Here is a 12,460-nt window from a genome sequence, read left to right as displayed (position 1 = left end):
GGTGGAGTATGAGTCAGGGTGTTAACGGCGAGGTTGGCAGTTCAGACTCACCAGCCGCTATGAGGGAGAAGGATGATGTTTCTTCTTCCCTCAGGATTTGTAGCCTCGGAAACCCACAGCGGCAGTTCCTCTGTCCTTACGGTCACCCTGAGGCAGAGGGCGTGAAGTCAATGCCACACCTCCTCCGGCTGGTTGCCAGAGACAGACTGGATTGTCTGTGCTTCCCTGAGGGTTAATGTTGGGTGGGAACTTCCTCCTTGCCCCTTCCTCCGGCTCTGTCCCAGTTGAATCCTCTTCTCAGCTTTGAACTGCACCAGCCTGAACTACACCTTCAAGATGCTCCGTCAATCAGCTCCACGCTTCTCTTCCACTGCACTGTTTAGTTTCTGTTTCCTGTCTTCCCTGAGACTGTAAATCCTTTGTTAAGGGGTGCCACAAATCAGTGAGACAGAGTCAACTGGTCATTGATGGAATATGTCCTAACTCTCCCCTGGCCAAGAGTGCCTGTCAGAATGTAGCCTTCTATTTCCGGCCCCCGCCCCTCTTTTACTTTTTCCAGGGAGCCTCTGTCTGAGTGTCAACTGTGTGATCGAAATTCTCAGAGCAAGCACATCTCTAAAGAGCAAGAGGTTCTCTGTGACGGCACATACTCTCCGCAGTCGGATTGATTCTGACTCTTATCGATGCTATAGGGCAGGGTAGAAGGGCCCCAGGGGTTTCTGAGATTGTAACTCCACCTTTGCCCCTTGGGGCTGTTGGTGGTTTCAGATGGCATACCTTGAGATTAGCAGCCCAGCGAGGAACCGCTACGCCACCCTGGCTCCTGATCTGTAGCTTAGTCCCCTTGTTATTTTTCTGGCAGGTTGATCTGTCATTCCCGCTGCCTTCGTCCAGTAGCCTGCCCGCTCCTTGAGAGCCCGGGCTGTGTCCTGCTCACCTTTCTGTCCCCAGTCCCCAGCAAGTGGCTAAAGGATGTTTGGTGCTCCCTCATCCCCACACCCTGAATGCTGGTGACCCAGGCGTCACATCTGGTTGATGCTCAGAAGCCAGTCTTCCTTATTTTATAAGAGCTTGATGAAATGCTCCCGCCTGCAGCAGCACCACCCCTGCCTGTTCTCTGGGTGCCCACCCGCCCCCAACGTGAAAGAGTGTGATGTGTTCTGAAGCATCCAGGGCAAGTGAGTGCCAGGAGCGGACTCGCCCACCCTCTGCTTCTGAACGCGTTTCTCTGCAGGCCCTGGAATCGCCTCCGTCGTGAAAACGGGTGAGGAAGTGGGGTTTGTGGTCGACGCCAAGACTGCCGGGAAGGGGAAAGTGACCTGCACGGTTCTGACTCCGGACGGCACTGAGGCGGAGGCCGAGGTCATTGAGAACAAGGATGGCACCTACGACATCTTCTACACCGCTGCCAAGCCGGGCACCTACGTGATCTACGTGCGCTTTGGTGGCGTGGATATTCCCAACAGCCCCTTCACCGTCATGGTAAGGCAGACTCCTCCCCAGAGCAGGCCGCTCTCTGCTCAAACCTAGAGCCCAGATGTACTCCGTCCAGGCTGGGGCCACTCCTCGTGTTTTAAGGCGGTCCTGACTTTGTGGAGTTCTGGAGTAATCTCTGGAAACTCAGAGACTCTTTGATTTAGGAAATCTTACCGGTCACCGAGGTTTCCTTCCTTCCACCGTCAGGGACATAGGCGGCATCTGGCCTAAGCCTGTTCAGAGACGTCCACTTCGACAGAGTATGTTTATAAAGGAGAGCATCGCCGTCTCCCAGCTGGCCGAGAGAGGACGCTGCTTTCTCTGGGGACTTGGCTCTCGTGTCCCAGGCCTCCAAGCACCTCTGGTTATGTTTTGCTTATTGGGGGAAGGAGGGGAAATGCCTTGTCTTTAGAAACTGGGGCCATCTGGAGCAAAGGAAACCATTATGCAAATGTCTGGACTAGGGAATGACTAGGGTCCTTAATTTTCAGTTCTGAGTGACTTTTTTTCTTTTCTTTTTTAACAGTTTTATTGGGACATAATCCACATGTCACACCATTTAATAGTCCAGTTAGGTCAAGAAGAGGTGTACCATCCTTATCACAAGACATTTTAGAACGTTCTGAGTGACTTTGACCTCTTCTTCCGATTCTTAACATTCTTCGCACAGGAGCATGGCTAGAAACTCAAGGTGCTTCTCTCACTCGACCCTCAAACACCCAGAGTGTGTTGATGGCTTTGGCTCATACTTTTTGCTGCAGTTCTTACTGAGAACAGACAGAGCAAGGCACAGGCCCACCCGGCGACTTCTACGTGTGGTGGCTCCGGGGACAGTCTCCAAGTTGTGTGACCTTCCTCCCCCTTCTTTCCCAAGTCTGCATGCACCTAGAAGCCAAGTCCCATAAACTCGCTGCTCCCTCAGTTCCCGATCTGCTCTTTCAAGGTGCTGCCATCTCTTCTGTCAGCGCTGCCGACCGACTCACCCGGGAGGGGATTCTGAGCTTCCAGGGTCTTCTGAATCGGGCCAGCCACCGAGTGCCACGCCATCTCCCTCCCCCACTGCCCTTTGATGTCAAGGGCAGCAGCCACACTTGACCACAAACACTCCTCGCCCCTTAATGACCCGGCCCCATGCACAGCCTACAAACCGCCTTATAATTACTTCACTCTGCGCAGCCGTGGGGAGGGGCAAGCAGGCTCCAGTTTAAACAGAAGGACTTTCTTCCAAACAGATTCTAATCTGTTATAGCTTTCCCCCCTCCTTTCCTAGACATCTGTTTATCTGTCAACATTTGCCAGAGATCTGGGAGGCTCTTTCATGTCTCGAGTATGTAAACACTTGTCATCTTTTGACCATGTTCTCTCGGAAGTGGTTTTTCTCCTACAGGGGAGCAGTGCCGCTAGAATGCTATGTGTTTCTTGTTTATAGAGCAGGATCCCCTATGCCACTTGAAGCATCTGTTTTCAGCCCCGGGGCAGGCTCTGTCTGATTGGTTAGCATTGGGCAGGGTGGAAGAGTAGCCTCTGGATGGAGGGGCAGGGCAAGGCCATGCTGGCAGGGTTTGCCTGTGAAAATCAGTGTCAGATGTGGAGGACCGTTTGAGCAGGCAGGCCAGAGCCCGGACCTGTAAGCGTTCCCCGCAGGTAGTAGTGGGTTCAGTGGTAGAATTCTCACCTTCCTGGAGTCCTGGTGGCCTAGTGGATGACATATGGGGCTGCTAACAGCAGGGTCAGCAGTTTAAAACCACCAGCTGCTCTGCAGGAGAAAGACGAGGCTCTCTATTCCCATGAAGCGTTTCAATCTCAGAAACCCACAGGGGCTCTTCCATCCTGTCCTTTCGGGTCGCTGTGAGTAGGAATCCACTCTACAGCAGTGAGTCCGGTTTGACTGTGGAATACCCAATTTCCGGTTCACCCAGTGTGTCTCATGCACAGCCCCCGCCTGTCTGTCAGTGGAGGCTTGCCTGTCGCTTAGGATGTGGAACAGATTCCAACACAGCCTCCACACTAAGATGGACTAGGAAGACCAGTCTTGTCCAGCCAGTGAAACCCCTGTAGATACAAATGGAAAGGCCAAAGGGTCCCTGTGAACCAGGACTTTGCCACCCTGGTGTACACCAGTCAGGGACTGCAGCAACCACGGCCAGGGTATGCACACACTGCTCCCTGACTACTGCCAAAGGCATAAAAGGACTTGATTTGGGTCTGTATTCTCCCTTTCCAGCCTTCCCTAGCAGACTGACTTTCTGGTCATTCACTTTAGCTGGGCAGACTCCTCGCCTCCCCTACAGGCGTGGGACCTGAAGACCATGGCCACCCAAGACTGTTCCTAACCAGTGTCTCACAGAGACCACAGCCTCCTGGCTTAGTTAGGTGCCTCAGGCACACGTGGCATAAGAAGGGAAGCCGCTGGCCTAGCAGCCGTGGCTTGGCATTGGGAGGCCTGGGGTCAAAGGGCACCAGTCAGCCTCACCGCATAGCCCCAATCTGAGCATCTGAGAGGGCCCTAGGAGCGGGGGCCCAGGCTTTTGAGTAAAGACCCCTTTCTGCACATGCCACAACACCTGGAAAGGATGGGCTCATCCTCTGCATAGCAGAGACAGAGATCTTGTCAAGGCAGGACACCAGGGCGTAGGGGCCCGGGGGACAGCCCCTTAGCCGGTTTCTTGGGTTTGGAGGACATTTAAGACTTTACCTTTTACTAACAAATTTATGTATTTGAAACTTTGAGGCATTAACCCCTTGCCCAGCAGGGGAAAAGTCCCCTTGCCCAGTCCCGTGTTGCAGCGACAAGACTGATGTTTATCTTCCCTACGTCTTATTCACGGGAGCACCCAGCGGCACCCAGTGGGGACCTTCCCTGTGCCCCAGGTCCCTAACACCCAGCACTTGGAATGACCTCACCAGCCCGGCTGTGCAGATTCCCTGTCCTATATGCGACGGGCCTCTGACAGAGGGGTGTCGGGGTTGCCTCCATTGTTACCGGCAGGACTCCTTGCCCGCATTGTAGACCTGGGCCCTGCCTCCGGTGTCCTCAGGCCGGCTCCTTCACCGAAGTGGGGCTTGTGCATCCCAGGGGCGGTGGATTTGGCATTGGAGGCCAGTGGGAGGGGAGGGTGTCAACACTGCACGCTCCGCCCAAGCCCACTGCCCCGCTCAGGGCGAGGTACCTTCTGAGTAGCGATAGCCCTGCAATGTGATTCCCCACTAATCTCCATTTGCAACCATCCAGGCCACAGACGGGGAAGTCACGGCCGTGGAGGAGGCACCGGTGGTAAATGCATGTCCCCCTGGATTCAGGCCCTGGGTACACATTTTTTTTTGCCCCCCTTTCCTTTTTGTTGATCTGCATTCATTTCAGAAAAGCTGCGGCCTGCTTCTGGGGACTGCTTCCGCCCTCTGGGTGTCCTGGTCATTCATTTCTGCCCCTCCGATCAGCCCATCACAACACCCCGCTTCTCTGTGATAAGCTGTCCCCCTGGTGTCGTCGTCGTGTGCACTCCATGAATCGCCTCCCCCATCCCCTCATGTCATGTCTGTGATCACGCTGGGCCCGGTGTGTCTCTGTGTGTAACGAGAAAGACGGACGGCCGTCTCCCGCCCGCCGGCTCTCACCACCACCGCTGGCTCACTGGGTTTCTGTTCAGGGGAAGCCACTGCTTTACGCGCTGCCGCCACTTAAAACGCACTTTCTCTTTCAGGCCACAAGCAACTAAACCTTTCCAGGTGGAGCCTTTTGGGACGCACGGACATTGCTCTCTCACCTTTCCTCTGTGCTGTGGGCAAGGCTGGGAATTTTACAAGCAAAGGGCTTTCTAGTAATTGGTCAGTGTGACGATGTCGCACATCCTTTAGGCTTTGCCCCGCATCCCCAGGTGCCAATCCACAAAGCCTGGACGACCCCCGGGGCAGCATGTCCCCAGATCCTAGCTCGAGGGCTTGCAAAATCCCCAGCTGCTCAGCCCCCTGTGTTCTCACTGGCCCACTCTGTTGTCCGCTTGACCCGGTGACCCTTGCTTCCTGTTGCAGGTAACTGAAGAGGCCTATGTCCCTGTGAGTGACATGAACGGCCTGGGATTTAAGCCTTTCGACTTGGTCATCCCGTTCGCAGTCCGGAAAGGAGAAATCACTGGTAAGTCATCTGACGAAAGCCGCCTCCCTCTCCCAAGCTCTTGTCAGCTCTCCCGGAAGGTGCTGGAAGGTGACTTCCCCCGTCCACCAGACCAGGGCTCCTTAGCCAGGCACCTGTGGTTCTTGACTTGGCTCACGAGACCCCGGGGGGACAGACTGGTCTGTGTGCCTTTGTGTTCGACTGCAGGCAGGCCAGCTGCCATCATCTTAGGGCTGAGGCTGCTGTGCCCAGACCCCCCCGGGGCTATCCTGGCCCCAGGTTGCCCTGCCTTCTCTTCATCTCCAGCCTGCCCCCATCTGCCCGTGGCGCCGGCGTCTCCTCCCCAGGACTTGCTCTGTCCAGTCTCCTTCCGGGCCTGCTGCTCTCTGAGTTGCTGCTGTCCTCAGCCTCCTGTGCTGTGGCCTTGGTCAACCCCCTTGTGAGCTTCCAGCGCGGCTGTGTTTGGTGGGATCCGGAGGGAGTGTGTCTGAAAGGAGATCGGGCTCTCTTCCCGCTGTGGGGCTTGGATGCTTGAGGCACTGACAAGTGCTCTTGACTTCGAAGGCGCCCTGAGCCTCTCTGCTCAGACTCTCCCAGGGAAGCTGTCGAAGGCCTCATTGTCCTGTCTCCCTGCGCTCTTAGGGGAGGTCCACATGCCTTCCGGGAAGACGGCCACCCCCGAGATTGTGGACAACAAGGACGGCACGGTGACCGTGCGATACGCCCCCACCGAGGTCGGCCTCCACGAGATGCACATCAAATACATGGGCAGCCACATCCCCGGTGAGTTGGGCCGGGGCGGCCCAGCAGGACTCAGAACTTGACTGGATGGCTCTCGGTGGCGGTGGCGGGTCTTGGAAGGCCGCGGACTAGCTGGCCGTTTGCAGGAGAGCTGCTGCCCCTCCGTGGATCGGGTCCCTGGGCCCGGGCCGTGTGTCTTTGTCGTTATGCAGAGTGCAGCTGGAGGGTGAGCTGCTGGGAGGAAAGCGAGCAGCACCGTGAGGGATTTTCCAGGCTGGCCTGCATCCTGCGAGGAGGCCCGAGAGGGTGCGGAGGGTGCTAGGGAGACCAGGACAACAGTGCCTGGGTGTCCTGGAGCCCGGGGCAAGGAGAGCCAGCTTTAGTTCCATTCCCACGAGCTAGTCGGCCAGCGTGGTGTTCTTGTTTTAGTTATTTAAACCTCTCTTCACTACTCACTCCAACGTTCTGAGTTAGGGAACCCCTTCCTTGGTTGTAAACGTTTAAATAATGCAGTGAGAGTACCTGCCCCACCCCTATGCTCCTCTGCCCTCTCTTTGAACTTGACTGGTGTTGGTTTACATTTCTTTATATTCCATCTCAGAGAATCTTGAGGAATCCATAGGTAACAGCATACAGACTTTTTAACCCCTCCCCATCCACCCTTTCTTAAAGATAAACAGCAGCCAGTCCTACATGTGGAGTCCCAGGGTGCTGCGAGTGGCCCGTGGGCTCAGCTGCTGACTTGGAGAAAGCCCCCGTTGGAAATTCATGGGGGCACAGTTTTACCCCAGCACACAGGGCATCCCCAGCAGTCAGAATCGACTCAGCAGCAGCCAGTGTTTGTTCTACATTCTGCACCCAGTGCTGCCCCTGCTCCTTCCATCTGACTGTGCCCAGCGGAGCCATCCATGCCCAGAGCACACTGCTCTGTGCTCTTCCCCTGCAGACGCACCGTTTTGTAGTTAGCCATGTCCCTTGCTGAGGACACGGTCCCCAGCTTCTCCTAAGTCTTAAGGACATCACTTCCCTCAGGAGTAGGAATGGTGGGAGCACAGAGTGCTGGCACCCATAGTTCAGCTCGCTTGTCCCCCATAGAGCTCGTTCCCAGTGCACAGCCACCAGCAGGCACTGAGAGCACCTGGGCTTCCGCCGATTTGCCCGTGGAGCGTGCTGTCTGTCAAGTTTGTGGGTCTCTGCCAAGCTGGTGTTGGGGAGCATGATCCCCCTCTCTCGTTGTTTGTGCTCCTCTCCTGAACGGGGCTGAGCAGGGTTCCATGGGTAAGTCTCATTTGCATTTCATTCTCTTCACGGAGTGATTATATCATTGGCTCATTTTTGGGGACCCCCCCCCCTTTGTTTGGTGGTTGGCCATTTTTCACATCGGTTTCTCAGAGCGATTTGAATATCAGCAAGATTAGGCCTTGGTGATAGGCCCTGCAGATACTTCACCTGGTTTAGCGTTTGCTTTAGTTAATGTGAGTATGTGTGTAATGCCGGGGTAAATAGTATGCACGTGAGCATAACGTGTATGATATTTGCTTAAAGTAAAATTGTGTTGTCTGCTCCTGTGTCAATATTCTAAAGATAGAGATGCCTAGAATGTAAAAAAGCGAATTCCTGACTTCCCTTCAATTTCCGTGGCAAGTCTAACAGGTGCCTTTCCAGGTGCTTTCCTGTGCTTCCTACAACGTGCACACCGTTTGTTTGTTTGTTTGTTTGTTTGTTAAATATGCCTCCCACACACAGTTTGTTTTTAAAGAATTGAGATACTGTATCAATATAAGTCCTGTGTAGAAACTGACTATTCTTTTTAATGTAGCACCTTACATATCATCTCTCAATGTAGGTACTACACCCAGGTCCCCCTTATTTTAAGGGCTGCACGAACAAGCCAGTGTTTTTTGTAGGAGGCATGCCTGGGTGGCACAGACAATTAAGAACTTGGCTGCTGAACAAAAGGTCCACAGTTCAAACCCACCCAGGGATACCTCAGAAAAAGGCCTGGCAGTCTGTCCGTAAGCATTCACCACCTCTGAAAACCAGGGAGTACAGCTGGCTGGGTGGAAGCTGTGTGGCTGATTGCTTCTGGTGTTACTGGACTCTGGGATCTTTTCCTCTTTTGCATCTGAGCTATACAGAAATGAAAGCCCTTGTGTAGGAATCTCCCTGGAGGATAGATTCCTAGACATAGGGCCTCACAGTTTGAAAGGTGCAGACAAATGGCTCTCCAAAGGGCCTCTCCCAGCACGCTCCCTCTCGTAGTTCCAGGGATGTAGTGCCAATGGCGGAACTCTATCTTCCATGCAGCTCAGAGGTTCACTCCGTCTTTGCCAACTTGAGCTAAACCCCCTGCATCTGCCCTGCCTCCCTCACCTGGAGTGGACTCGGGGTAGATTTTCCTGCGTCGTGATTGAAGGAGCGATACTCCCTTGGGTGCCTCTGATGGGGACTCTCTCACCCTCGGGTTTTTACCTTCTGCCTTTGCACAGGAACTGCCAAGCCAACCTGGGGATAGGCTGTGCTCTGGGTGAGTTGTCCATGGCGTGTGCGCCCTTTGTGACGATCTTGCTTGTGTCCTTTGCACCCCAAGAGAGCCCGCTCCAGTTCTACGTGAACTACCCCAACAGCGGAAGCGTGTCTGCCTACGGCCCCGGCCTGGTGTACGGAGTGGCCAACAAAACCGCCACCTTCACCATTGTCACCGAGGACGCGGGAGAAGGTAGGACGTGTGTCTTTGTGTTTTTGTGCGGGTTGGAGAGCCAAGGGGATGTGATTCTAGGGCAGCTTCTAGAACCAAGACTTGTCTGTCTAACCCTGGCTTACCATGTAGAAACCTGCCACTTCGGCAGCAACCTCCTGCCCCACACTGAGACACTGGCAGCCTTTTGTGCCCCAACTGAAATCACATTCACTGTTGTGAAAGATTCTATGTGACTGGCCTGGAAGGTGCCGTGCCGGCTTGGGCCTTTGCTGTCTTACACCCATCCCTGTGTCTAACCCAAGGCTCGCCCCAGCTATTGATAGTCTCTCCTAGAAGTTCAGCATGTGTGCTTCCAACTGGACTTCCCTGGTGGCATCTGGTGCTGGCCAGTGCTGCCCTTTATTGAGGGACACCCTCCCGCCTGTGGTCGACATGCTCAGCTCCACCCCGTTCTCGGCCCACACATCCGAAGATGCCAGGACCACTGGCTGTGGGCGCAGCTGCCCAGTGGGCATTTGCTTTTCCCTTGCTCACTGCTTTGTTCTGATGGCCCGAGCCCCTTGCCCACAGCTCGAGTGGAGTGTCGGTCCGTAGCCCTGGCCTCCAGGACACCCAAGATGAGTTGTTGTCCCTGTTGGAAACAAGGTCGCTCTCTTCCCCTAACCCCTCCCTCCCCACCTCCACCCCCAGGGGGTCTGGACCTGGCTATCGAGGGCCCCTCGAAGGCCGAAATCAGCTGCATCGACAACAAAGATGGGACGTGCACGGTGACCTACCTGCCCACCCTGCCGGGCGACTACAGCATCCTGGTCAAGTACAACGACAAGCACATCCCCGGCAGTCCCTTCACGGCCAAGATCACAGGTTGGGTGCCTGGGGGGTTACGGGGTGGGGGTGGCTGCACGCAGAGCCTCTCCCTGCCCAACCTGGGCCAGCAGGCAGCAGCGGGGCTGGGGGGCGGGGGCTGAGGTTTCAGTTCAGGGCGGTTCCTCGGGCTGGAGCTGGAGTGCAGCTCCTGTGCAGGGCTGGCCGGGTCCTTCATTCGCAGTCGGTCCGGGGCCAGCAAGAGCTCTGTCCTATGGAGGGCCCGAACATTGTGCTGGTTCCCCGGTGCAGCAGGCAGTTTGTTCTCGGTGGCTAACCGAAGGTTTAGTGGCTCAAGTCCACGCAACAGCGAGTGATGCAATCAGGCTCCAAGATATCCTGTTGTCAGATGGCAGCCGTTGAAGGCCCCAGGGAGCATGGTCCCCTCTGACACCCTTGAGGTCTCTGAGTCCGTGCTGTCAGCCACTGCTACTGGTACGATTTTTATTTGAACCCAAGCGTTCAAATGCCGCGTCCTCACACAGAGGCACCTGGGTCAGTGAGGTCGGGTGAGCAGCACTCTTGGAGAGACTGCTGATGGCAAACCTGGGGCTCAGAGAGGGCATTGCTGGGCCCCCTTCACCTGCGGTCAGTCTGGGATCCAGAGCCGGCTGCTCTGACCCCATAGCCCGTGCTCCTGAGTTCAGTTCTGCTTGCTGTGTTGTGGCTCAGGCCCCTGCCTTGGAGCCTGTCTGAGAAGCGCCCACAGCCCTTGATGGGGCATCTGCTGAGCGTTGACAAGAAATGTCCCAGAGGCCAGCAGGCAGGTGGGAGAACCTTCAACCAGGGTCCGTGCCAGGGGCCCATGACCCCAGTCCTCCCACCTCCCGGCACTTCCAGCTTGCACGGAAGTCTTTCCTGGTTGGTTAGATCAGCTTATTGCCCAGCGCACTTGTTCCCTTCCCCTGGGGTTAGTGGATCGCACCTGCTGGGTGGCCTGTGTAACCTGAGCTGTGTTGGGGTGTGTTTCCCAGACGACAGCAGACGCTGCTCGCAGGTGAAGCTGGGCTCTGCGGCTGACTTCCTGCTCGACATCAGTGAGACTGACCTCAGCACCCTGACGGCCAGCATCAAGGCCCCGTCGGGACGGGATGAGCCCTGCCTCCTCAAGAGGCTGCCCAATAACCACATCGGTGAGCCCTCTGGGCTGGGTCAGGCAGCGTGGGTACGGGATGGAGACGAGGGCTGGCTCAGGAGGGTGTGCTGGGACAGGCCCGCTGGGTCACAGCAGTGGTCAAGTCCCAGCATCCTTGGGCGCCATGGTGCTGAGCAGGGCCCAGGCCTCTCTCGGTTACTGGACGGTGACCGAGGCAATCCTGTTTCCTTCCTCTTCTCCCCGGCCTCCCCCTTTTACACACGTCCCCTTCCGCTCTGTCCAGGCATATCCTTCATCCCCCGGGAAGTGGGCGAGCATCTGGTCAGCATCAAGAAGAACGGCAGCCACGTGGCCAACAGCCCCGTGTCCATCATGGTGGTCCAGTCTGAGATCGGCGATGCCCGCCGGGCCAAAGTCTACGGCCGAGGCTTGTCAGAAGGCCGCACCTTCGAGATGTCCGACTTCATTGTGGACACGAGGGATGCAGGTCAGTGGGTGCTGTCTCAGGCAAGACCAGGGCTGGAGAGAGCCGCTGCCCCCACATTGGCTGCTAGGTCTCCCTGTTCTCCTGGCCCCCTGTGGTTCTGAGCAGCCCCAAGGCTCCAGATGAGCGGATCTCAACCTGTGGGTCACGACCCTTTTACAGGGGTCGCCTGATTCATAACTGTAGCAAAATGACAGTGATGAAGTAGCAACGAAAATAATTTTATGTTTGGGGGAAAGGAACTGTATGAAAGGGTCATGGCACGAGGAAGGTGAAGAACCACTGCTCTAGATCCTTAGACTGATAGCATCACGTAACGCCTCCTGACAGTAAAACAGACACGTCCTTTTTGTCCTGTCGATGAATAAACAGGCTCACACAGTGGTCACCAGTCTGTCTGCTTCTGGTATCGGGTCCCCTGGCCACAGTGACTCCCAGAAAAGCCAACACCAAACTCACTGTCATTAAAGTCTATGCAGCGAACCCTATAGGACAGGGTAGAACTACCCCTGTAGGTTTCCAACACTGTAACTCTTTATGGGAGTGGAAAGTCCTGACTTTCTCCACAGAGTGGCTAGTGGTTTCGAACTGCTGACCTTTTGGATTGCAGCCCAACATGTAACCCACTGTACCACCAGGGCTCTAGGGAGTAACTCCCAGAGGCCTGTTTTATTATCTGTACTCCCTCCCGCCACTGGACCCATCCCAAAGCAGAACATGTTGGACCGGCCGGCGGGGATCATGTTCAGTTGAGCAGTGCTTTCGGAAATGGGAATTCCTTCCTGTTCTCACTGGGACTTGGTCTGAATCAGGCTGCCCTTGCCCACTGTCTTCATCCTCCTCCTTTTGAGCGGCGGCTGCGAAAGCGAATTCCACACGGAAGCATGCTCCCACGTTCTGGGGGAAAGGGCTGGAAACTTGCTGCTCCCCCCTGAAGGGCAGGTGCTTCCTGATGGTCTTGAAGTTGTCGCTCCTTCTGATCAGCCA

General features: G+C 55.7%; 1 protein-coding gene across 1 annotated transcript in view; it reads left to right on the top strand.

The window, feature by feature from the left end:
- FLNB (filamin B) overlaps positions 1-12,460 on the top strand; it is an 86,533-nt gene that overhangs the window by 54,589 nt on the left and 19,484 nt on the right. Inside the window, exons 29-36 of the mRNA XM_004702534.2 lie at positions 1,235-1,482; positions 4,709-4,783; positions 5,506-5,608; positions 6,230-6,370; positions 8,919-9,047; positions 9,720-9,893; positions 10,868-11,026; positions 11,273-11,476. Of these exons, the coding sequence (XP_004702591.2) occupies positions 1,235-1,482; positions 4,709-4,783; positions 5,506-5,608; positions 6,230-6,370; positions 8,919-9,047; positions 9,720-9,893; positions 10,868-11,026; positions 11,273-11,476 (1,233 nt within the window). The remainder of the gene's footprint in view (positions 1-1,234; positions 1,483-4,708; positions 4,784-5,505; positions 5,609-6,229; positions 6,371-8,918; positions 9,048-9,719; positions 9,894-10,867; positions 11,027-11,272; positions 11,477-12,460) is intronic.

Source organism: Echinops telfairi, unplaced genomic scaffold (assembly GCF_000313985.2).
Source record: "Echinops telfairi isolate 266 unplaced genomic scaffold, ASM31398v2 ScPeMD7_31;HRSCAF=116, whole genome shotgun sequence".
Taxonomy (NCBI): Eukaryota; Metazoa; Chordata; class Mammalia; order Afrosoricida; family Tenrecidae; genus Echinops; species Echinops telfairi.
The sequence above is the reverse complement of the archived record's forward strand: the minus strand, read 5'-3'. Positions and strand labels throughout refer to the sequence as shown.